This window comes from Pteronotus mesoamericanus, unplaced genomic scaffold, assembly GCF_021234165.1.
Source record: "Pteronotus mesoamericanus isolate MK-2021 breed Mesoamerican mustached bat unplaced genomic scaffold, CSHL_Meso_final contig_2, whole genome shotgun sequence".
Lineage (NCBI taxonomy): Eukaryota > Metazoa > Chordata > Mammalia > Chiroptera > Mormoopidae > Pteronotus > Pteronotus mesoamericanus.
Window position 1 is genome coordinate 32,857,367 of NW_026555084.1, and position 23,658 is coordinate 32,881,024.

At 53.0% G+C, this 23,658-nt stretch overlaps 2 protein-coding genes across 8 annotated transcripts in view; one reads left to right on the forward strand and one right to left on the reverse strand.

The window, feature by feature from the left end:
• The first annotated feature begins 3,714 nt into the window (after positions 1-3,714).
• On the forward strand, positions 3,715-20,407 carry HNRNPAB (heterogeneous nuclear ribonucleoprotein A/B). Of its 7 annotated transcripts, XM_054568563.1 has the most exons (9): positions 3,715-3,743; positions 8,832-8,894; positions 13,077-13,308; positions 14,023-14,191; positions 14,858-15,016; positions 15,145-15,279; positions 17,107-17,224; positions 17,876-18,016; positions 18,233-19,091. In XM_054568563.1, the coding sequence occupies exons 3-9, from the start codon at positions 13,100-13,102 to the stop codon at positions 18,301-18,303; spliced, it is 1,002 nt and encodes a 333-aa protein (XP_054424538.1). In that variant the 5' UTR covers positions 3,715-3,743; positions 8,832-8,894; positions 13,077-13,099; the 3' UTR covers positions 18,304-19,091. The 7 variants fall into 7 exon arrangements, with proteins under 7 accessions (XP_054424538.1, XP_054424540.1, XP_054424539.1 ...); XM_054568565.1 differs by lacking the exon at positions 8,832-8,894; XM_054568564.1 differs by lacking the exons at positions 3,715-3,743; positions 8,832-8,894 and adding an exon at positions 8,938-9,097.
• The window catches only part of PHYKPL (5-phosphohydroxy-L-lysine phospho-lyase), a 31,022-nt gene continuing 22,636 nt past the window's right edge, over positions 15,273-23,658 (reverse strand). The window contains exons 9-13 of the mRNA XM_054568560.1: positions 22,627-22,781; positions 22,117-22,206; positions 20,401-20,531; positions 19,337-19,417; positions 15,273-16,624 (exon numbers count right to left, since the gene is read on the reverse strand). Of these exons, the coding sequence (XP_054424535.1) occupies positions 16,554-16,624; positions 19,337-19,417; positions 20,401-20,531; positions 22,117-22,206; positions 22,627-22,781 (528 nt within the window). The 3' untranslated portion in view covers positions 15,273-16,553. The remainder of the gene's footprint in view (positions 16,625-19,336; positions 19,418-20,400; positions 20,532-22,116; positions 22,207-22,626; positions 22,782-23,658) is intronic.

Here is a 23,658-nt window from a genome sequence, read left to right on the forward strand (position 1 = left end):
GGGCAGATAAAGTGCTTCCCAGATAAGGTCAAGTTAAAAGAGTTCATCGTCACCAAGCCCTTATTATTTGAAATGTTAAAGGGACTCATCTAGTAAGTAAAAGAAGATCAAAAACTATGAACAGTAAAACATAGGGGAGGGGAAGGGGGGCGAATGGGGGAAAATGTACAGGGAATAAGAAGCATAAATAGTAGGTTCAAAAGAGGCAGGAGGAAGTTAAAAATAGTATAGGAAATGGAGAAGCCAAAGAACTTACATGTACAACCCATGGACATTAACTAAGTGTGTGTGTGTGTGTGGGGGGGAATGCTGGGGGGTGGGATGGTGGATGGTGGAAGGGAATAAAGCAGAGAAAAAAATAGGACAACTGTAATAGCATAATCAATAAAATATATATTTAAAAATAATTTTAAAAAATAAAATTGAAAATAAAAGTTTCCTCGTATTAAAAAAAGTGTCCCTTGCATCACTTTCAGTCATTCACTTTTCTAACCAATGAGACCCATTTCCTATAGAGCCTTCCATAGACTGCCTAAATCTATCTACACCCACAAATATGGTATTCCCCCCTTTTCATAGAAATGGTAGCATACTGTACACAGCATTCTGCATCTGCATTCTGCAATTTGATAAATTGATAATTTATCAAATATCTAGGGAGGCTTGACATCGTCATGATGTTGCGTCTTCCTGGTCAAGAACACAACAGGCTTTTCCATTTGCTCAGATCTTGTGAGTGCTTGAGTGTTTCCTATTTTCTTCCTCTTCATCGTGGATATTTCTTGTTGAGTCTATTCCTATATGTCTTAGCTCCTTTCTTCTTTTATATCTTCTGATTATTGTTGGCATATACAAAAGCCACCTACCATACTGAATTCTCTCATAGTTTAGGATAGTATTTTTGCCCTGGCTGGTGTGGCTAAGTGGATTGAGTGCTGGCCTGCAAACCAAAGGGTCACTTGATCGATTCCCAGGCAGGGGACATGCCTGGGTTGTGGGCCAGGTCCCCAGTTGGGGATGTACTAGAGGCAACCGCACATTGCTGTTTCTTTCTCTCTCTTTCTCCCTCTTTTCCTCTCTCTCTAAAATAAAATATTTTAAAAAATCCTCCTCTTTTAAAATAAAATACCCCATAGAACAGTGTTTCGGTTCATTCTCTTTGGGTTTTCCGTGTATACAATCATGTTATCTACAAATGATGATTTTATCTACTCTTTTCCTGTTTTTGTATACCTCTAATTAGATTGTGGTGAAGGTTGTCCAGCTGTGAATATGCTAAAACTATTGAACTGTACACTTTAAGTGGGTAGATTTTTATGGTATGTCAATGAAAATGTGAGGGGAAAACCTCAAGGAGTGGCTAGAATGTAGAAGGAAAATCTGGTAACTGGCATGAGGAAGTTGTTCTACCCTGGGTCAGATCTCAGCGCCCACTGTCCCAGCCCTCCTCCTAGCAGGAGGCCAGTTTTCACCTGTTTTTAAAAAATCCTCACCTGAGGATATATTTTTATTGATTTTAGAGAGAGAGGAAGGGGCAGAGAGAGGGAATGAAAGGCATTGATGTGAGAGAGAAACACTGATCCGTTCCCTCTCATAGGGGCCCTGACTAGGGTTTGAACCCAAAACCTAGGTATGTGCCTTGACCCGGGACCAAACCCGCAACCTTTTGGTCTACGGGGGTGACGGGCCAACCGACTGAGCCACACGGCCAGGGCCAATTTTCACCTTTGTGGCAACGTGGAGGTACATTAACTGGGGACAAGAGTATTTGTTGGCAACAAGTTAAATTCTTTTTTAAAAAAAGATGTTATTTATTTATTTTTAGAGAGTGGGAAAGAGGCAGCAAGAGAGGGAGAGAAACATGGATGTGAGAGAGAAACATCAATCTGTTGTCTCTTGTACAAGATCCAGCCAGGGACACAACCCGAAATCCAGGCGTGTGCCCTGACTGGGAATCCAACCAGCGACCTTTAGTTTTGCAGGACGGCGCTCAACCCATGAGCCACACCGCTCAGGGCCGGAAGTTAAACTCTTGTGTATTGTTCCTCAAAGTTGGAAGTACTGACCTGGCAGCCAGAAGGTCAATTTTATTTTAATTGTATTTTATTGATTATGCTATTACAGTTGTCCTGATTTCCCCCCCTTTGCTCCCCTTCACCCAGCACCTCCACTGATTCAGGCCATCCCCCTACATTGTCCCAGTCCCTGGGTCACGCTAAGTTCTTTGGCTACTCCATTTCCTATTCTGTACTTCACACACCCATGGCTATTCTGTAACTGTTACCGAACAAAAGGACCTGTGGCGGGGGGGGCGGTGCCCAGATGCTATGACCGAAGCAACGACACCCTCCTTACCCAGGACCCCTCGGTTGTGGGTCCTTTGCCCGCCGCCCTTGGAATTATGGCTCTGAATGGCAGAGTTTGGTGAGAAGGAAAGGAATTATTTATTCAAAAGTTATACAGGTTTGATTAATGGCTAAATGTCACCCTTAAACCTCAAAATCCCTTCAAAACAATCACCAGCACACACACTGTCCTGCCTTTACCCCTTTGCTCAGTTAGGCCAGTCAGGCCACTCAGGGGGACCGTCCTTCAGAAGAAAAAGAACAGAAGTCCGGGGCTGGGCTAGGCAGGCCTTTTGCGGGTCTGAGCACCATCTACTGCGTCGCCGCGATCTCCAGCTCTTAATCCATAACCATGTGGCACCTTCTCATGGCCCACTAGTGAGAGTCCTTTCTCCCCTTTCTTCCCGCGTGGTCTTCACACTGTTCCCCAGAGTCTGTGTCCCTTTGTCTCTCCCACAGGCCCCGGTCTCTCCTCTCTCCCTCAGCTACATTCTGTATTAAGTCTTTTAAACCTTCCTGATTAGCTTTGGTGATATGCCAAATAATCCTCTTTGCAAATGAGGAACGAAGTTATCCTGTTATTGACATGCAAACTGACTCTCAATGGCCCTGCTCAAGGCTCCCATCCCCCATGGCGGCCCGCCCTGGGGTGGGGAGAATATATTTTTCTTGGACACCCCAATCTCTGGACCCCGTTACAAAATACCCTTTGGGGGGGGCCCTGGCTGTGCCCCGTTACATAACTACCTATTTGTGCTTCTTAATCCCCTCACCTATCCATGATTCTGTCTCTGTTCCAGAAGAAGGTCAATTTTAGCAGGGGCATTTCCTTAACAGAAAAGTGTGCTGGCAGGAGGGAGCAAAGGGAAATGGGTGGGCCTGGCGCTAGAGCAGACTAGGGTGTCCAGCCTGCCCAGGATGGCTGTGAATGCAGCCCAACACAAAATTGTAAAGTTATTTAAACCCTTTTTTTTTGCTCATCAGTTTTCATTGGTGTTTGTGTATTTAATGTGTGGCCCGGAGACGCCAAAAGTTTGGACACGGCTGGTGGTGACGGGTGCTGCTTCCGGGAAAGCAGAAGCCGATTCAGGACTAGGAGAGGCGGGAGGGGGTGTGCTTAGGGGGAGGCTCTGAGGCAGGGAGCAGGTAGGATTAAGGTGCAGGATGTCGGAACTGGTAAGATTTGCCAAGGCGGTCCGGGGAAAATAAGCACTGGATTCGAGAACCTGGCCAACGCCTCAGTAGGCCAGTTGAAGGTATTTGCCGGGACGCCCAGGTGTCTACGGGGTGGCCTGGCTCGGCCTGGGGTTGGTCCTTACCTGGACGACCGGAGCCTTGCGCGTGCGCAGATCGCCCAGCGGGCGTGCCGGAAGTGCCGCGCTGGGAGCCCGCAGGTCGGTGAGTCCGTGGGCGCTGCTGGGGCGGCGGGGGTTTAATTTTGCAGGAAACAGGATTTTTGAGGGAGGGAGGAGGTTATTCCGGTCAGATGGAGCTTTGCGCTGCCAAAGTGATCCGGAAGCCACCGATGCGGGGCTCCCGCCATGGGAGGCGGAGATTGCCCAGGAGGCTGGGAGAAGGCGGCTGGTGGGGAGGCCATGGGAGGTGTCGGACGGCGGGGCTCGGTGGCAGGTGGTGCCAGATGTGTAAAGCAAGGGACGGAGGCAGCGGATGAACGAGTGACCAACGCGTGGCCTGTGCTCGGTTTTCATCGTCTTTATGCCCATTTCAGTGCTGGCCCGATTTTCAAGGAAGGAAATTGGGGCTCAAAAAGGGGAAACGACTTGTTTTAAATCCCAGAGTTGGGACGCGGGGCAGCCGGGATTTGAGCTGAGCCTCTTGATTCTAAAGCCAAATCTGGAGCTCCTGTATTGGAGTTTAGGGGGCAGCTGAGTGGTCTAGAACAGGGCCAGGCGACTTTTCCTACACAGAATCAGACAGTATTTTCTACTTTGTGAGCCAAGAGGCAAAATCGAGAGTATCATGTAGGTAACAACATAATATAAGAAGAGATCAAACAAAGTGGGGTGAGGGGAGGTGGAAGAGGACACGCGGGGGCGGGGGGAAATGGGGGTGGAAGGAGACTCGACTTGGGGCGGTGAGCATGCACTACAGTGTTTATAGATGATGTGTTGTGCAATTGTGCACCTGCAACCTGTATGATTCTGTTAATCAGTGTCACCCCAATAAATTCAATAAAAAAGTAAAAAAGAGAAAACATACTTCTATACATTTTTATTGAGAGAATTAAAAACTTTATTTTAAGGACACTAAGTTTGAATTTTATAGAATTTATGGGTCATGAAATACTATTCTTTTGAACTTTTAAAAGCCATCTAAAAATGTAAAAACCAGTTTTTGTTCACGGGTCATACAAAATCAGGCAGCTGGCCAGATTTGGGCTATGGGTCATAGTTAGCCAACTCCTGGCCTACATCTGTGCTTTCCAATCCAGTGGCCACTGGCCACATGTGTCTACTGAGCCCTTGAAAAGTGTCTGGTCCAAATTAGATGTGCTACAAGTATAAAATCCACACTGGATTTCAAAGATAGTCCAAAAAAACCCAAGTAAAATAATTTTCTATATTGATTACATGTTGAAATTATAGTATTTTGGATAGATTGAACTAAATATTTTGTTAAAATTAATTCTCCTGTTTTTTAAAAAAGATTTTAATTTATTTTAGAGAGAGGTGAAGGGAGGGAGGAAGAAAGAGAGGGAGAGAAATGTCGGTGTGAGAAAGAAACATCTATCAGTTGCCTCTTGTATGTGTCCTGTTTGGGGATTGAACCCGCAACTGAGGATACGCCCCGACCAGGATCAAACTGGCGACCTTTCACTTTGTGGAACTTCACCCAACCAACTGAGTCAAACCGGCCAGGGCTCACCTCTTTGTTTTTTACCTTTTTATTAATTGTCTCATAGTTTATTAGAAAATGTTTAATTATACGTGTGCTTGCATTTGTGGCTTACGTCGTATTTCTGTTGTATAGCGCTGCTTGGGACTGAAGCTTGAGGGTGCAGGTATTTGGAGGTGGGCCTCTGGGGGATGATGAGGTCGTGAGGGTGGAGCCTCGTGAGTGGGATTAGTGCTCTTACAGGAGGATCCCAGAGGGCTCCCCTGCCTCTTCTGACGCAGCGAGGAGACAGCTAGTTGTGTATGAACCAGGAAGCAGGCTCTTAACAGCCACCAAGTCTGCCAATGCCTTGATCTTGGACGTGCAGGCTCCAGAACTGTGAGAAGTAATGTTTGTTTATAAGCTGCCCAGTTTTTATAGTATTTTGTTGCAGAAGCCTGGCTGGACTGAAACACTCTCCTTCTCTCACCTTTGGTTTCCCTCCCTGTTAATGAGGGGTTTGAACTTGATCATTGAAAGAGGAGTTTGAACTTGATCTTTGAAAGCGATCGTCTCTTGATCCTTTTCTAGCCTTTAGAGACAAATGTACTAGAAGACAGGGAGGAAATAGACCACCCGCTGGAGGGGGGTGTGACCAGGAAGCGAGGAGGTTGTCACCTGTGGGGGGATGGTCTTCTCCTCGAGAGAGGCGGACAGTGTTTGCCTGCCACTTTCCCCACGGCCCGTGCCAGGCCTGGCTTCCAGCCCTTCACCCGCGGTTCTGGTCCAGTTCCCAGCCTTACTGCCCATCTTGCTCTCTGCGTGGAGTCGGGGTCGTAGCCTCACGTGGACGCTGTTCTGCCCCCCGCCCCCTTAGTTTCTCATTGACCCTCCTTTCCATCCCCACCCCTGGACTAATGCTGTCCCAGCAGGCCCTGACTTCCTGTTTCCTGTGGATAAAAGGAACTCTTTGTTGTTGGTGTGTAAAGCCCCGGCCCAACAGCACAGTCTGAGCTCCTCTGTCACGTGGGACTACTTACAGCTTCCCAGGTGGTCTGTGCCTTCTCGGCAGGTGCCCCCGCCTCGCCTATCTCTGCCTGGAGAACCCCCCCACCCCCAGTTCGGCTGTAGTGCAGCCCAGGTGCCTGTTTGTCCCATGGGAAGTCATACCCTTCCCACCCGCCTCGGCAGCTTGGCTCAGTGCCTCCCACAGGTCCCGGTCCTCCTGGCTTCCCTGACAGAGCAGTCGTCTCCCCATTGGCAAGCAGGTTCAGCTCCCAGGGCAGGGTGGCCTCTGATGACGGGTCGGGGGGGTGGTGGCCAGGACAGGCGCTTGGTGACTTTCCCTGCAAGGCTGACTGACTGAAGGAAAGCTGTCTCCCTTCAGTGTCATTAACACGCAGTTGTTGGGAGGACTGGGCGCACAGTTTGTCCCCGCCTTCCTCTGTAAGCAGCTAAGCCCATTTCTTTGTCTTTCTTTTTTAAATTTCTCATTTAATTTCATTTTTTTTAAAGATTTTTACTTATTTTTAGAGAAAGGGAAAGGGAGGAAGAAAGAGAGGGAGAGAAACATCAGTGTGTGGTTGCCTCTCATGTGCCCCCAACTGGGGGCCTGGCCTGCAGCCCAGGCTTGTGTCCTGACTGGGAATCGAACTGGTGACCTTTAGGTTCACAGGCCGGCACCCAATCCACTGCGCCACACCAGCCAGGGCTGTCTTTCTTTTTTTAACCCTCACCTCTGCATATGTGTATTGGTTTTTGAGAGAGAGGGAGAGAGAGAGTAAGACATTGATTGGTTGCCTGCTACACACGCTTTGACTGGTTATCGAACCCGCAATCCAGGCACATGTCCTGACCGGAGACTGAACCTGCAGTCTTTTGGTGTATGGGGTGATGCTCCAACCCAGCCGGGGCTGAGCTTGTTTCTTAGGGTCCCTTGTGGTAAGGTGAGTCCACATGACAGAGTTCTTGCCAGTGGAATGAGCATCGAAGTGGAGCGTGCTCCCTCTGGGCTGAACCATGAAGACTCCCACACTAGTTCTTCCCCACATGTGTCCTCTGCCAGCTGCATGCAGATGACAAGGCCAAGAGAATGGTCGAGTCACAAGGTGGGTCCTTAAATGACCATATGGAGGAGAGCTGCCCCTCTGGCCTGAACACCCACCATGTACTGTTATCTGTAAGAAACAACCTTCTACAGTGTTTAGATGTTTGCTACCACAATATAGCCCACCCTGGCTGATAGTCATGTCATCCAAACGTGAGGGCCAGTGACAGAATAATGAAGGCACATCCTGGCCTAGGTGGCGAGTTGAGGCGGGGAGGTGAGGGAGACAGCTGACCCGGTCACCTTCTGGCCGGCACAGGGGCTGGATGGGGCGCATTCATCCTCTGTGGCCAAGGACCCCGGCAGAGGTTCTGGGCTCTGGGGACCGTCAAGTGTTCTGTTTGGGACATGCTGAGGTTGAGGTCCCTTGGTGGCAGCTCAGTAGCCATAGTCATGCCTGAGGGCTTAGAGCTCCAGAAACAGTTCCTGAAGGGCATGGACATGTGGACGGATATGAATAAATTAGTGAAGCGATGAATTGTTGCCCCACCATAAACTGAGACCCTAAACCATAAACTGAAGAGCCTCCGGGGCTGAGATTTTGAGGTGGCCCTGCTGCTTCTCAGAGGGGAGCTGGGCATTTCTGTTTTATAGCCTTTTCTGCCACCTGGTCTGCCCCAGTGGGTCCTAAATCTATTCCGACGCCAGTGCCAGTGCCCAGAATGCTTTCTAACAGTGAGAGGCCAGCCCCAGGGGCCCGGGAGTGTGACGTTTTAAGAGCTATGAAGGGGACTGTGACGTGAAGCCAGACTGCACCTTCTCTGTGCTGCGGCCACTGTCGGCAGCCTTGCCGGCTCCTGAGGAGACTGGGAGGGTTAGGTCCGAGCGTGAGGCACATTCAGCCGAGGTCTGCTTCCAGGCGGGTGTCCTGGGCCTCTCTGATTTGTCTCTTGTGCAGAGGTTGCCTCTGAGACTCAAGCTGGGCACAGGTGGCTGTCGCAAGAACATGACTGTGGGGTGGGGGTCCGCCAGCTGGTAGAGCTTCTCCAGAACTTGCAAGTCTGCTTCGGGGATTGACTTGTGACAGGACACATAGGGGAGCTCAGCAGGGGAGGAGCCTTCCCTTGGCTGCTTCTATTGTTACCGTTGGTAATCGGCTCTCGTTTCTACTGCTACCTGCCAGCCACTTGGCACACATTCTTTGATCTCTGCATCAGGGCTGAGGGGAGGGTGTTGTTCGTGTGTAAAGTGAAGAAGCCGAGCTCCGTGGAGGCCTAGTCAGAGGCTGACACCTCAGATGCTTTCCGTCAGTAACCATGAGTTCGGGGCCCAGGATTAAGGCGACAGGACCTGGTGGGGGCTGGGGTGAGGAGGATGACACCTGCCCCACCAGCTCCTGTGGACATGTGGGACTGTCATCTAACAATTTTCCAAAAGTAAGTGGAAATAGAACATTCTTTTATCACGCTTTGTAAATGTTGGCAAATAATTCCTTAAGATGTTGAAAACCCAGTGCAGGTCAAGCAAGCATGTCTGAGCCAGGTTTGGCCCGTAAGGAACCAGTTTGTAACCCGAGGCTGAGGGATCTTTTATTCATTCTGCAGGTGTTGAGGGGCCTGCTGGAGGCTTCGGTGTAAAGGGGACAGACCCGGCGCAGGATTCCATTGGTCAGTGTCAACATTGTGTGGTCTGTACTCTTAGAGGGACACTTCCTTGAGGCGTCACAGAGGACTTTCTGGAGGAAGTGGAAGCCTGATGGATGTTGTATCAGCCCACACGGCTGCCATGACAAAGCACCGTTAACTGGGCGGTGCACAGCCACAGAAGTTTATCGGCTCGCAGTTCTGGAGGCCGGAAGTCCAAAGCCAAGGTGCTGGCAGGGCCCTGTGCTCCCTCTGCAGGCTCTGGGGGAAATCGGCTCCCTGCCTCCCTCCTGGCTTTTCGTGTTGCCGGCAATCCTGGTGTCTGCAGGTGCCGTGGACTGAGTGTGTCCCCTTAAGTACCTATGTTGGAACCCTAATTCCCAAGGCAATGGTATTTGGAGGTGGGGCTGTTGGGAGGCAATTAGGTTTAAATGGGGTTGTGGGGGCGGGGGGAGGGGTTGGCTCCTGATGGGATTGGTGAGTGTATAGGAGGCGGCCAGGGAGAGCTCCGCGCTCTTCCCTGCCTGTCCAGGGAGGACACAGGGAAAAGATGGCCATCTGCGAACTAGGAAACAGGTCCTCACCAGACACCAGAACTGCCAGTGCCTTGAGGACTTCCCAGCCTCCAGAACTGTGAGAAGTGAGTGTTGCTGAAGCCACCCAGTCTGTGGTAATCTGTAATAACAGCCCGATTCGACTCGGGCGCTGGGGCTGTGGGTGCTTCACTCCAGTTTCTGCCTCCGTTATCATGTGGCATTTTCCTTGTGTGCACAAGGCTCTGGGTGTCTTCTTAGTCTAAGGGCCCACCCTACTCCAGAGTCACCTCATCTTGATTATATCTGCAAAGACCCTGTTGCCAAGTAAGGTCATATGCACAGGTACCAGCAGTTAGGACTTGAACATATTTTTTGGGGGGAGGACACAATTCAACCCACAACAGATACGTAGAGTAGGCAGATGAAATGTGGGAAGGAGTACCCCAGGCAGAGGGAACAGCCAATGAAAAGGCACCTCCAGAGGCAGAAGCGTGCAGTTGAGTTCCCGGAAATAAAAGGAACCAGCACAGCTGGAGTGAGGAGTGGGCATGAGGTGTGGCCAGGGTGGCTCAGGCCAGGCCTCGGGAGTCGTGTGTCTTGGTCCAGCTTGGCGAGGCTGCGGTTAGGGACAATCCCCCGTGCCCCGCCCACCCCATTTTAGCAGATTCCTTTCTCGCTCTTGTCAAGTGTGACACCTTCATAATGGAGGTGTCACATGATCTCCAGGGGAAGGCCCTGGGGGAGGCCCTGGCCTCTACTGCCCAGGCCTGGAAGTGACTCTTCCACTCACAGACTACACAGCAAGGGGGTCCAGGTGGCGGGGGGGATGGATTTCTGTGGCCCCCCAACTGTCTGTGTCACTGGTATTCAGGGTTAGGATTTCATTCTCAGAACAGTGGGAAGCCAGCCAGGGTTTTCACACACAGTGTGACAGTTTTAGAAAGTTTCCTCTGGCTGGAGCCAGAGCCAGCCCTGAGGTGGGGGGGCCGGATCTCTTGGAGCCGAGTGGGAAGTGGCCCAGGTGGGAGTCGGCTGCCCCTGGCACAGCACATTTGCAGTTAACTCCTGCAGCTCCCACCTTGCAGGCTCAGACTAAAAAACGAAAGTGAGAAAAATTAATTCATGTAATTTTAAAAACTTTGAAAGCTCATTTTGTGCCTGCCTTCTTCATTCTAGGCTGATGGTTGTTCATGTTATTACATATTTATTGCCCGACAGCCTGAATCCTCAAAGCCGGGGGACTGTACTCTATACGCCCTGGGCCTCCTGAGGGATGTTCGGTGGTCACTGGGCTTCTGGCTGATTTGAGAACCCCATTGCCATGGAAGATGCCCTGTCCTCCATGTCTGTAGCTGGGGCCCGATAACAAGAGTGGAGATCCTTGTGTGAAAAGGCCTCTCTCGGGCTTCCAGCATCCCAGGGCCCTGCCTCTGTCAGAAATGCCCCTGGACGCAGTATAAAAGCATTCCGCGCTAAGCCTGACCCCCACCGGTCTGTAGTCCTTTGTAGTTTATACAGTATTTACTAAGCCATTGCTTCATTTGAGCTTCAGAATAATTAAATTGGACACAAGATCTAATTCAGACCAAGTTATTCAGGAGCTCGGAGACCCCTTGGCCTGCAGTAGCCACGAGCCCTGGAAACCATGTGGAGTTGGAAGTGCTGGCTTTGTGGCCATTTGTAGATGTGTGATTTCAGTATTCTCCTGTATAAATTATGGATAAGCACACACAAAATTATTTTGAAGCTCCAATCAAGCCATGTTGGTGAAAGCATTTTGCAAACTGTGAAACATGGTCTAAATGTTGTTATCCTGAGACTTGACATGGTGTTAAAAGCATTTCCCAAGTTGTGCTAAAGGAATCCATGTGGACAAGGACAGACTAAGTGAATTTGTGTCCCTAGTAGCTAAGCCCTGTGACTGCATTTAGACTATTTGACTTTGAACTTAGGTAATCACCTGAATTATCTTCATTGTGGGGAGTTTGTTCTGGATTTCACTGCAAGCCTTACTGGCCGATCAATACGACTAATGTTTTATGGATATATGTGAATTGCAGTTACGGAACCTAGCCTGACACGGTCCGGTGAGCCTTGGAGTGGAACCAGAGGGCGTTTGCACATATGGGGGTGGGTGCCCCAGCTCTAGTTGATCGATACCTTGGAGGAAGTGCAGTGCTGTGTGGCCAAATATGCAGATTTTCTGAAGTTGATTATTTTTTCCAAATGTAAAATTGTCACGTTTTTCATTCTCACGGCAACTCATTTGCTCGCTGGACACGGGAGTAAGCTTTGGTCCAAGGCTCTGGGCTTCAGTATTCTCATTTATAAATTGGTCATGGTACCTCTTTTCATAGGGCTGTTAGGAGACCAGATAAGAAAATAGACCACCTAGCCCACCACACTGGCTACAGGAATCCAGCGGGGAAACTGTCAGCTACTTGTGTCCTGTTGCCATTGGTAATCCCCAGGCTTCCGAGGCTGCGATCCAGGTTCATTTGGGATCCCTCACCCATATATGGAATCACAGGGTTATACAGGCCTTTCAAATTTGGTTGTCAAGGAGATAATGTTAAGGGGTTTTGTACATTAGAAAGAGACCCCCCACCCCATGACTTCCTGTTAGTGGTATATTTTTCTTAAAAATCATCATTTCAGCAAAATAAGTGAATTAACTTAAACGAAAAATTTTTTAAGTACTCGGAAGTACAAACGCGGTGCTAAGCGTCAAAGTGGTGTCCGGCGACCTAAGATCGGGGAACACCATGGTTCTACCGTTTCTCCCGCTACATCTTGGTCACCACGGTCGGCACCAGATCCCCGGAGGACTCCTCCCCCAGCCCGCTTCTTGCTACTGTGGGAGGCGGTAGAAAGGGCGCGAGAGCGGGCCTCCGAGGGGACCAAGGTCAAGGAGGAGGGCGGGCTGCGTCGCAGTCCCTCCGAGCTTGGCGAGGGCCCTGGGGGACCCTACGCGCCCAATCTCGGCCGCCCGGGTTCTGCCAGTTCCAGCCGAGCGGCCTTGGTTTGTGAGACTTATTCAAGCTCACTTTCTTTTCCTGGGAAACGAAATGGCCGAGGCCGTTAGTGCTGGTCTTGGGGGCGCTGGGACGAGAGACTGCGGCCTAACAAGGTAGAGGGTACGACTAGGGCCTCACGGCCTAGGACAAGACCATCTTCCAATCCGGCAACCCTCCGCAGGGCCCAGGCTCGCGCGGGTTCTAAAATGAGGACAAAGCCCGCCCGGATCTAGCGTTCGCGCGCCAACGTGGCCAATGGGGCGCCGGCTCAGGGTTGAGTGACGGGCAAGCGCAGCCAATGAGCATGCGTCTTGTTGCGAAGTGGACCCCGGCTCCGGCATTATAAAGAGCGCCACGAGTCGGTATTGTCAGGCGGCGGCGCTGCGCGGGCCCGAGCGAGTCTTTTGGTCGGTGGGTTCCGTGCAGCGGTGGTCGAGAAGGAGCGCGCGAGGTTGCGGCGGCTCCGTCGGCGGAGGGAGGGGAGGCCGGGCAGCGCGAGTTTGAGCGCGGCCGAGCCCGCGGCACCTTCCCGGCGGGTGGGGACGAACGGGCCTCGCGGCCTCACCGGCGGCGAGGTGAGCGGCCGGGCCCGCGGGCGGCGGGCGGCAGGCGGGAGCCGCTCGGGCCTGACGTGCTGTGGCCGGTCTTTGCAGGAGCCGCTGCGCCCCGGTCTAACATGTCGGAAGCGGGTGAGGAGCAGCTAATGGAGACGACGGGCGCCACCGAGAATGGGCACGAGGCCGCCCCCGAAGGCGAGTCGCCGGCTGGGCCTGGCACCGGGGCCGCGGCAGGCACTGGAGGCGGGAGCACGGCGCCCCCGGCCGTCAACCAGACCAGCGCCGAGGGCGACCAGATCAACGCCAGCAGAACCGAGGACGACGCGGGGTAGGTGCGGCCGCGGGCCGACGCCTTTGTTCCGGGGGCGCCTTTTGTTGGCGCCACGCGGCGGGGGGAGGGGCGGGCGGCCGGGGCCTGCTCGGGCCCGAGGACCAGTCCTCCGCGCCTGTCCGCTGCGCCGCCGCTCGCGCTCGAGTTTGCTGGAGTTTGTTCGGTCGACTTTGGCGCCGCCTCGGGGCCTCTTGCGCGGGACCAGGGACGGGCCGGCGCCCGGAAGGGGCGTGCGCTGGGACCCGCGGCCGAGCGGGTCTGGGCCGCGCGGGGCCTGCGTGGGCGGAGTTGGCGCGCGCCCGGGCCGCGTCCTCCCTCCGCCGCCTCCTGCCGGGGGCGGAGTTACGGTCCCGGCACCCGGAAGCCGCGAGTTCCTCAAGAGCGCGTTCGGAGGTGGTGAAGCCTGGCAGGGGCGGTAGTCTTTTGATACGTGGTGGTTAGATAAATTGCTTCCAGTAATGAGCGTTCAGAGCCTGTACCCCTGGCCAGGTTGTCTTTCCTTTCCCTTGCCCAGTCTGGGGTGCTGTCTCGTGAAGCTTGTTAGGGTCCAGGTTGAGATTGGGAGGATAGTGAACATAAAGGGGTAGATCTTTGTTCCAGAGGGTGGCTTTATTATAAACTTGTAAGCGAAATCTTTGCCAGGGCCTGCCCTCCTAACATGACAGCTTTCTTATAAGACTTGTTTCCACGTGTCTCACCCTACCATTTCAGAAAAATGTTCGTTGGTGGCCTGAGCTGGGATACCAGCAAAAACGACCTGAAGGATTATTTTTCCAAATTTGGAGAGGTCGTTGACTGTACAATAAAAATGGATCCCAATACTGGCCGGTCAAGAGGGTTTGGGTTTATTCTCTTCAAAGATGCAGCCAGTGTGGAGAAGGTAAGCTGGGTACCTCATACCAGTAGTGTGTTCCAAGGAGGACACCATTCTTAGGGTGTGATTAGTTGGTGTGTTATGCACGTGGTTGAGCGTTTTGGAAAACGCAGAGAAAAGCAGCTTTGTGTTTTTGAAAAATTAAAAGTACAGATTAAGTGGGATAGTGAGTATGTGCTGGAGTGGTCCAGGGAGATGATAGTGGACCTTTATTGCCCTTTTTGTGCCTGTTCTGGACACTGCAAACATTTTACTGTGAGGACTAGAGAAAAGTCGAAGGTTGCTATGAGACAGGCATTATTTTATCTCTATTTTACAGAAAACAAATTAAAGTTCAGAAATTTAAGTAGAGTTCACACAGCTAGTTAGGTGGTGGAATAAGGATTCCAACCCCTGTGCTCTTAGTTACCGCCACTTTATTTTTAGAGATAGGCCTTAAACTGGGACTGCCTGGGCAGGAAGAAGGGTGTGTGGCATGGGGAAAGGCCGGGGGTGGGGGTGGGGTGGGGGGGTGAAGACTTGTTTACACGTTGCTGCTGTTTGTGGGCTGGGTTGGAGGTAGAGGTTGGAGGGGGTGAAACACGTTTTGTATACTTGTTTGGGGGGTTTTATAGCTCCAAGAGAAGGGTCATGCTACTGAGTTACAGTCCAGCTTCCTTGTATTGGAACCAGGTCCTAGATCAGAAGGAGCACAGGCTGGATGGTCGTGTCATTGACCCCAAAAAAGCCATGGCCATGAAGAAGGAACCCGTAAAGAAAATTTTTGTGGGGGGTCTGAATCCTGAAGCCACTGAGGAGGAAATCAGAGAGTACTTCGGGGAGTTTGGGGAGGTGAGTGCGTGGCCTGACTGCAGCCTCCCAGCACGGCCGCCTTGTCATTCTCTGGCCCTCATGGAACTTTCCCCTGCGGACCCCGGGGTTGGTGAGATACTGGTCCTGAGCTTTGTTTGTGTTTACAGATCGAGGCCATTGATCTCCCAATGGATCCAAAGTCGCACAAAAGACGGGGCTTTGTTTTCATCACCTTTAAAGAAGAGGAGGAACCTGTGAGGAAGGCTCTAGAGAAAAAGTTCCACACCATTGGTGCAAGTAAGGTAAGGTGTTGCCAGTTGTGTGTGTCGGGCCTCTTGCTGAGGGAAGGCTTGCCTCCAGGAGCTCCCCAGGGTAGCGGGACCTTAGTGTTTTCCTGCAGCATCTGCTGCCCTGATTGGGGGGCAGATGGTCCTGTCCTGCAAGGAGTTCCAGCCTTGTAGGACCAGCAGTAAAAACAGGCTGTGAGGAAGGCAGGAGAGGAAAGATAGCTTCTCTGTGACGGAGCAAGCATGCTGAGTAATCTTTCTTGATTCTTGATTTAAAGCTAGATGTCAAGGTGTTCTGGCTGTAGGATCTAAGGCCTGCAGTTCTTAGAAGATTCTAGAACTTTTGCCATTCACTGATTTCTTCCTTTGGTGGTGAAATCTTTCCTGCTATAGAAATTGCTGCAGAGCTTTTCTTCTGTCTTGTTGATGCCACACAACCAAATCTTTGTTCATCTCGATCCCCTTTGGACACTGGTTTAGTCAGCCCATACCAGCCCGATCCTTCTCAAAGAGCTCCCAAGGCCCTGGTCCACTTATATCCAGGGTCAGTTTTGCCTTCAAATGTGCGGAAGTGAGAAGCGCAACTGTTGCCCCTGAACTTTGCACTGGAGAGGGGGTAGTATTGCTTCAAGTATTCTCCGGGTGGCTTTTGGGAGGGTGTGGCTTACTGTGGGCAGGTAGGGTGGGGCTCCTGGAGACTTCAGCATTCTGGCTGGGAATTTGGAAAGACTGGAGTGGACTGTTAAACCTCTGTAAAATGAGATTGGCTCCTAGGGGCAGGTGGATAAAGACATCGCCTGTGAGTCGATAGCCCACTGGATAGTGACCCCGAGGCCTTTCTCTCTGTGCCATGAGAAAAGGGCAGTAGGAGCCTGTTGGGCAGCACCGGTCACACTGCTGACAGTGGGGCTTGAAACAGTGTGCTTGTGTGTTAATTCAGTCGGGTGGAAGACATTAGATTGCATCCCTGGGGGGAGGTGATTTGCCAGTTTTTTATAGAAGTATGCTTGTATGAGGACACCTTATGTAAAATGTTTTTTACTGGTCTTAGTTCAGGGTAGAATATGTGTTAGGGTACTTCCTTTAAAAAATACACTTCTGATTTTAGAGGGAGCACTGGAAGGTCCCTGAACCTCCCTCCACTCGATGTGGGCAGGGTTTTAAGCAAGGAAGAAATTGGCCCTGGGCCCTGAGGGGACAGAAGCTCTTGGCTCCTCCCCATAACAGACTGGTGGTTAGGGGAGGGATGGGGGTAGCTTGGTGGCCTCGGGCAAGCCCCACCCTCAGTCTCAGTGGCTTTCTTCTGTAAGTTGGAGGTCAGGGTCACCACTATACACTTGAGTGGGATGCTTCATTTTTTCTGTAAAAAAGTGAAATAAAATTAGAAAATCATTTTACTGTCTAAGGCCCCTCATCTGGGAAGTCTCTGATCCCCTTGCCTAGCAGGACAGGGTGGCACCAGACCTGACACTTGGTGTGTTTTGCTACACCAGCTGGGCGTTGGCCCAGCCATCCCTCTCCTTCCAGTAGTTAGACATGGAGCTGCCCGAGGGCTGTCACCCGCGGGCCTGGGTTGGTGTCCATCATCCCCAGTACAGTCCGGAGGGGGGAAAGGGGGAAGGTTTGAGCCGAGAGGCCCTGGTGTAATTCTTGGTCGGTCTAGGTTTTAGTTACGGTTTCCAGAGGTTCTAGCCCCAGTGTGGTTTCCCTTCCTAGTGTATTTTGTTATTGAGAAGATGAATCAGATCTGGCATCTGCATGTTTGTAAATGAAGGGCTTTGTGCACAATCCCTCTCCAGAACTTGTCCCAGTGGCCTGACTTCCTGTCCTCTTGGCTTTTAGTGTGAAATCAAGGTGGCTCTGCCCAGAAAGCTCTATCAACAGCAGCAAGGCACCGGCCGCGGTGGAAACCGCAGCCGAGCAAGCCGAAGCAGTGGTGGTGGCGGTGGAAGTGGAGGAGGTGAGTGGAGCCTGGATGCACATGGGTCTGGTTTCTCTGCCTGCATGGAGCTTCCAAGCCTGTCTTGGGGGCTCGCTCTGGCCTCTGGCGTGGCAGGGTGGGCAGGAACAGGAATGGGCGTCCAGGCTGTCCTGCTGCTGCTGGTTGGAGTGGAAGAGCCCGTATTTTCCGTGCAGCCTGGTGCCTCAGGGCAGCGGGGTCAGTTGCATCACACTCTGCGGGGTGAGGGGGGGGGCCTGATGGGCTCTGTGGCTGTCCTGAGTCTTGGTCCACCCATGGGCGGGTGGGCATAACGTAGGGCAGGGCTGTGCCAGGCGCTTTATCTCCTTTCTCACCCAGGCCCCTCTGACTCCAAAGCCTGAACTTTTAACGCCAAGCTGCCAGGGAGGGTGGGGGTGATCAGAAGGTGATTTGAGTGAGTTCCTGCTTCTTTGGCCCTGAGTGAAGTTAGTGTTCCGTTCTGTCCTGGCCTTCAGCTCTACAGTGTGGGTCTCAAGTGCTCAGGGCCCTGTATACCAGGACAGCAGCCCCTTGGCTTCTACCTACGAGCTGCCATAGTAACCCTGCCACCCACAGGGCAGGATTTCCTCCATCCTAGCTCCTGCGTGTGCTAAATGGTCCATGGGCCCCTGTGCCCTGCTCCCCCCACAGGTCAGAGTCAGAGTTGGAATCAGGGCTACGGCAACTACTGGAACCAGGGCTACGGCTACCAGCAGGGCTACGGGCCCGGCTATGGCGGCTACGACTACTCGCCCTATGGCTATTACGGCTACGGCCCCGGCTACGACTACAGTAAGTAGGAGAGGGAGGCCCCATCCAGTCACCCACCCGGGAGGCAGGACAGACAGTGCAGGGGCCAGTGGCAGCAGGGGCTTTTGGAGTCAGACGGGCTGGGCTTTGCGGCCTGCCCCAGGGGTGTTGGCTCTGGAGAGGATTTGAGCCAAGCGCCTGGCACAGGGGTGAACATTCAATAAATCTAGTTGCTATCATTGTTATTCTTGTCCCTAGGCCAGGGTAGTACGAATTACGGGAAGAGCCAGCGACGCGGTGGCCATCAGAATAACTACAAGCCATACTGAGGCTTCGGCAGGAGTGCCCGACTGACCGCACATGCTTTGTTTGGGTATTGAGTGAACACAAACAATTATGTACCAAATTTAACTTGGCATACTTTCTATGGCTTGTTCCATGTGCATCTTATTTAAAATTTCCCCCCTGGAAATCACTTTCCTGTTGACTATTTCCAGAGCTCTAGTTGTTTTAGGCAGCGTGTGATGTCTCAGAGACCAGAGCGGCTTTGTGGGCTGATTGTGTTACCGGGTTACCCAGAACCAGGTGGGAGGGTCTGTTTCCTGCTGCTGCTCTGCAGCGTGGACCTGTGGACCCTGGTTGTAAAGAGGTCTATCTTAGAAAACCAGTGTCACCTTTTTTCACCTTTTAATTTTATATTATTTGTGTCATACATTTCCTGTATTGGAAGTGTTAATTTTACTGTACTTTTTGGTACCTTTTGGGAATCTAATGTATTGTAAGGTATTTTACACGTGTCCTGATTTTGCCACGACCTGGATATTGAAGCTATCCAAGCTTTTGAAATAAAAATGTAAAAACCCCCAAGCCTGGGTGAGTGTGGGGTATGCTGTGAGAGGGGGCCGGGCCACGTGCTCTGGAGCTCTCTGAGCTCCGTTACCTTTCGGCATAGCCACAAGCTCTCCACAGCCTCGTGTAATTGCCTGTGAGGACTTCAGCTAAAGTTAGGAAATGTCTTAGAGGTTCAAAGCGGCTCTTCATGGAGGTGAGGATTGCGCAGCAGGGATGTCATTACCCCCAGGGCAGTGATTCTGAGGCACCTTGGAACACCTGTCTTAACTTAGCAGTGGAAATGGGGTTCTGTCTTCAACCAGGACCGTGAGCCTACACTCAAGGTACCCCCTCCTGGTTCGCAGCACCTCATGTCCGGTGGCAAGAGGCCGTGGGGGTTCCAGGTGAGCGGAGCCCAGTAAAGGGGGTTTGGCTTCCCCTCGCTCCTAAAAGGAACTAGTGGACGCTTGGCTTGCTGAGGAGCACAGGAGCCGCAGCCGATGCTCGGGAGCCCCGCCGTGGCCCACTCACCTAGAGGAGGACATGGCTCAGCAGGACTGTCACCGGGCCGGGACCTCAGCGTCTCACAGCTTCGCACTTTTTCTTCCATGTCTGAAAGAGACCCCCGAGCCACCCAAAGTGGTTAGCTCTTCTGCTGAAGGCCCCTGCCGCCTTCAGCGTCCCAAGCTTCTTGGATGGCAGTGTGGAGGTTGGGCCCACCAAACAAGCCCCTGACCCCCACCCTTTTCCTGTGTGTCTGTGACAGCAGCTACACGGGTCAGCAACAGTTTCCCCAAAGGAGAGCACCAACCCTCATGTTTCCCGAGACTTCAGATTCAACTGGAGGCTACTCTGTATAGGAAACCTAAACTAGCCCTGTGCCTGACCTCACCCGGGTGTTGCACCACTTCCGGTTGTATCCAGTAGAGGTTGGCCCTTAGCTCCAGAGCCCTGGGGACAGCAGTGGAACAGCCCAGAGACGGAGGGCAGAGGGGCTGCTCCGATCTCCAGAAGGGACGTTGCCTGATTTGGGCTGCCCCTCAGGACATGGCATGCACAGCCTCAGTTCGTGGACATGTCTGATTTGTTAGAGGTTTCCTTGTAAGGATTTCTGGGAGCCTGAGTTGACCTTGATGTTCCTAGGTGGTTGGGAATGCGGGGAGGAACTTTGTGTTCAACCTGTGCACGTTTCAGCCACCGTAGCTGATGGTGAGACCTTTAGCTCAACTAAAGCATAAAGCCTCTGCTATCTATGTTTTGCAGTGGCTTTTAGGCCACTTGAGCAAGGTGTAGTCCTGATGGCTGGGCTGATGAGCTGAGCCTTGGTTTCCATTGTCTTGCATCCCACTCAGGAGCCAGCTGGGGGAGGGGTGCTGGCCCAGCTCCCACCTGCCCAGGACTGGGAAAAGCCCCTCCAGGCACAGGCAGGACTGGGCCAACAGGGCGTCTCCACTTCAGCCCCTTGCTCTGCACTGTCTGTGGGACACCTGGCCCAGCCACGGAGCCCCTCCCTGGTCATGCTGGAAGGTTCTAGTTGCTGGCTTCAGGGTGGGATCTACAGACGTCATCCGCTGTCCCTTGGGCTTCAGGCTCACCTGTTAGGATGGCATCCAGCTTTGCCACCACGTGCTGTACGTTGTCCAGGCTGAAGCACATTGGGGGCTTAAACTTCAGGACGTTCCTCCCTGGGCCATCTGTGCTCAGCAAGATGTAGTTCTCCTTCAGCCTAAGGACGACACAGCAGGGCCCTTCACGCGGCCTTCAGGGCCTTGCTCAGCCTGGCTTTGGCTCCTGGCCAAGACTCCAGCCACACTACTCTTGGCTCTCCCTCTACAGGCCAGGACAGGGCACTGGCTACCCTTCGCACAACTCACACCTGTCCACGGTGGCCTGGCATCACTGGCCTGCCTGGGGGCCCTGCACCTGACCCTGCTGCTCCCCAGAGCAGGGGCCTTGTCTCACCTATTCCTGGAGTCCCAGCCTCCTCTTAAGACCAGCCTAGTCCCAGGCACCATGTGGTTCTATTTCATGGATGGTTTATGCGACGTGCTGAGTTGACTTTGCAGGTGCAGAAAATGCCCAGCATTGCAGAGCAGCATAAGGAACCCCGTGTGCCCCGCCCCAGCTTCAGGAACTCCCTGCCCTGCGCATAGGCCGTTGTGCGGTCCCCGACGGCACTGGTGGCTCTCATTTTCAATGAATGTCCTCCCCGACCTCATGGGTGCCTAGGACTCGCTTTCAGTATTCCACATTTAATACTTTCAACTTGGGGTGGGGGTGGATTTTGGCCACTGAGATAAGGAGCCTGACGTGATTGTATTTACACTTGACCCCCTGCCCCCCCCCCCCCCTTTTTAAGTTCTGTTATTTTGAACCATGGGGTCCTCTGTCTTAACGCTTTCTCCTATCCGGTGCTTCCTGGTGCTGACTGGCAGTGCCAGAATGAGTAAGGTCTGGAGTTCGAATCCAGCTCTGCCACCCACAAGCAGGGTGAGTTCAGGCAAACACCTGTCACTGGCCCCAGCTTCGTCACTGAACTGGAGAAGCCACCAGGGCGGCTGTGAGAGGTCGGGCTGGGCCTTGGAGCTGACTCCCCACTTGCTGGATTCCCGAGTGGGGGGGAGGGGGGACAGGGGGGGGGTGAGTAGGCAGATGGTCTGACCAGCAGAGAGAGGCAGAGACTGGATGGTCGCTTAGGAGGGGTGAGTCCAAAAACTACATGGAAGGGAAGAGTTTCTTCATTATTTTGTATTATTTATATAAATATCAAACAATGATACATATTTTCCAAGAGGTTCCTGAGGTGGGGGAAGGGGGTAGGAATGAGAAATGGAGATAAAAGGGAATAACAAGGGGAAGGAAGGGTCCTGAGGCTGGAGTCCTGCTTGGGTTCAGGTGGAAGAAATGTGAACTGGGGTGGGAGGCTTCTGAGTCTGGAGATGCTGCTCCAGCCAGACACCCCCCAGCCAGACGGGCAGGGCCCTGTCTGTCCCCGGTCCCTGTGTAGCCCTGGAGAAGCTGCCTCCCTCGGGCAGCCCTGGTGCCTTGGCAGAGGCGGTGCTCGGGCTGGCAGTGGCCCACGCCCACCTGAAACCTTGGCTGCCAGGCCCGGGGCGCAGACAGCTGACCGGGCCGCTTTCTCTATCTGCAGACCTCAGTCACGGGGATGCATGGATTGGCCTCCCCTCCCCCCCTCAGAGGTCCAGAGTGCCCTGGAACACCCTGGATGGAAGGAGAGGCAAGAGGGAGGCTCCTTTGTCGGTCAGGGCCCTACACACTGCAAAAAGGCAACTTGTTTGAAGAAAAAGTACCTGGACACCAAGTAGTCGGCCTCTTTGGTGGCTGGTGTCCTTGTGGCCTCATCTTTGATCAAATCCACACCAATGAAGAGCCCGACGCCCCTGGAGCAGAAGGTGACATCTCAGGAGGCCAGGCCTGAGGGGACCGTGGGCCTTGCTGTTGCCCTGGGTTCAGCCAAGCCCCATCAGAAAGTCCACCGGGGCTTGCACCTCTGCGTCCTGGGGAGGCAGGGCCACAGGAACTGGTGTGGGGGGTGTGTGTGACAATTCCAAGAAGTAACTGCAGTGGGGAGGGGCCCTCGCTGTGGACAGCAGAGGCAGGGGCCAGAGCTACTTGACCCTGGCTGTTTTCCCCTCCCAAGAATGCCATCTCGGGCAGCAGCCACTGAGTGCTTCAGGTCTGCGCTGTGGAGCGGAGGGGGCGCCCGCCGTCCCAGGTGGCTGGGAGGAGCGGGGAGGGGCGCCTCCAGGTCTCTGGCAGACGCTGGGTTAGTGGGTTGTGACTGCGGCCCCGGGCCTCACCTGATGTCCCCGATGATGGGGTGTTTGGCTTTTTGCTGCCCGAGGAGCTCCATGAGGAAGCTGCCCACACGGGCGGCGTGAGCCTGCAGCTGCTCCTTCTCCAAGACGTCCAGGACGGCCAGCCCCACGGCGCAGGACACCGGGCTGCCCCCGAACTGAGCGAGGGGACAAAGGGCATGTTAGGCATCCAGCAGGGCGGTGACAGCCAGGGAGGATGAGGGCAACAGAGCTGCCCCCACACACTCCAGGGAAAGTGAGGCGAGCACAAGCTTGGACCCCTCAGGAGTCTGCTGAGCAGGAAGGGGGTTCTCCTGGGGGCCGTCCCACCTCTCCAGGTGCTCATGTGACCGTGACCCAGGTCAGGCACTCCCAGGGGTGCAGCAGGTGCGTGGGAGCCCTGAGAAGATGCAGAGTCAGAGGAAACACGGCGCACTGTACGTTCCCACAGAGCTGGTTTTGGCCTAGAGGCATTGGGTTCCCTGTCACCGGCTGGGCCCGGACCCACAGCATGGGACTCGTGCCTGTCACTTCTGAGGGCCAAGCGCAGCATGCCAGAGCCATGCCTGGGAAGCCTGTCTGTGGTATGAGCCCATGGGGCTGGTGATGAACCCAGGAGAGGCTGTGGGCACAGGCTACAGTGTGAGCCACACACAGCCTGAGGATCCATTTTGTTTCGCTTTGTGTGGCATTGTTGAGTTTTGAATAGGGTGTGAATGTTTTAAAATAAGAGACTTAACATAAAAATAATGTTTGACTTACACCTGGCCTCCCCGGCTACCCTGGTGTTCGCTGTCCCTTCAGGCACCCTGGGTACTTAGGTGACCCTCTTCCATCTGGCCCTGCTGGTGGTCTGAGTGGGGACACGCGTTGGCGAGAGCCAGGAACAAGTGCTTTTCCTGCTGCCCATGTTTTCTCTCTGTTTTTGTTGGACCACTTTTCCCCCGCCTTAAATTAAACTTTATTGAGGTGTAGTTTATATACAATAAACTACATATATTTAAAGTGCGTACAGTCATCCACCACTTAAGAACA

What these genes read in the sequence shown, in the direction of transcription:
- HNRNPAB (XM_054568563.1), top strand. Translation starts at nt 13,100, where the DNA reads ATGTCGGAAGCGGGTGAGGAGCAGCTAATGGAGACGACGGGCGCCACC. An exon ending in TGGCGGTGGAAGTGGAGGAG is followed by an intron (nt 17,225 to 17,875) that starts GTGAGTGGAGCC and finishes CTCCCCCCACAG; the next exon opens with GTCAGAGTCAGAGTTGGAAT. An exon ending in CGGCCCCGGCTACGACTACA is followed by an intron (nt 18,017 to 18,232) that starts GTAAGTAGGAGA and finishes TCTTGTCCCTAG; the next exon opens with GCCAGGGTAGTACGAATTAC.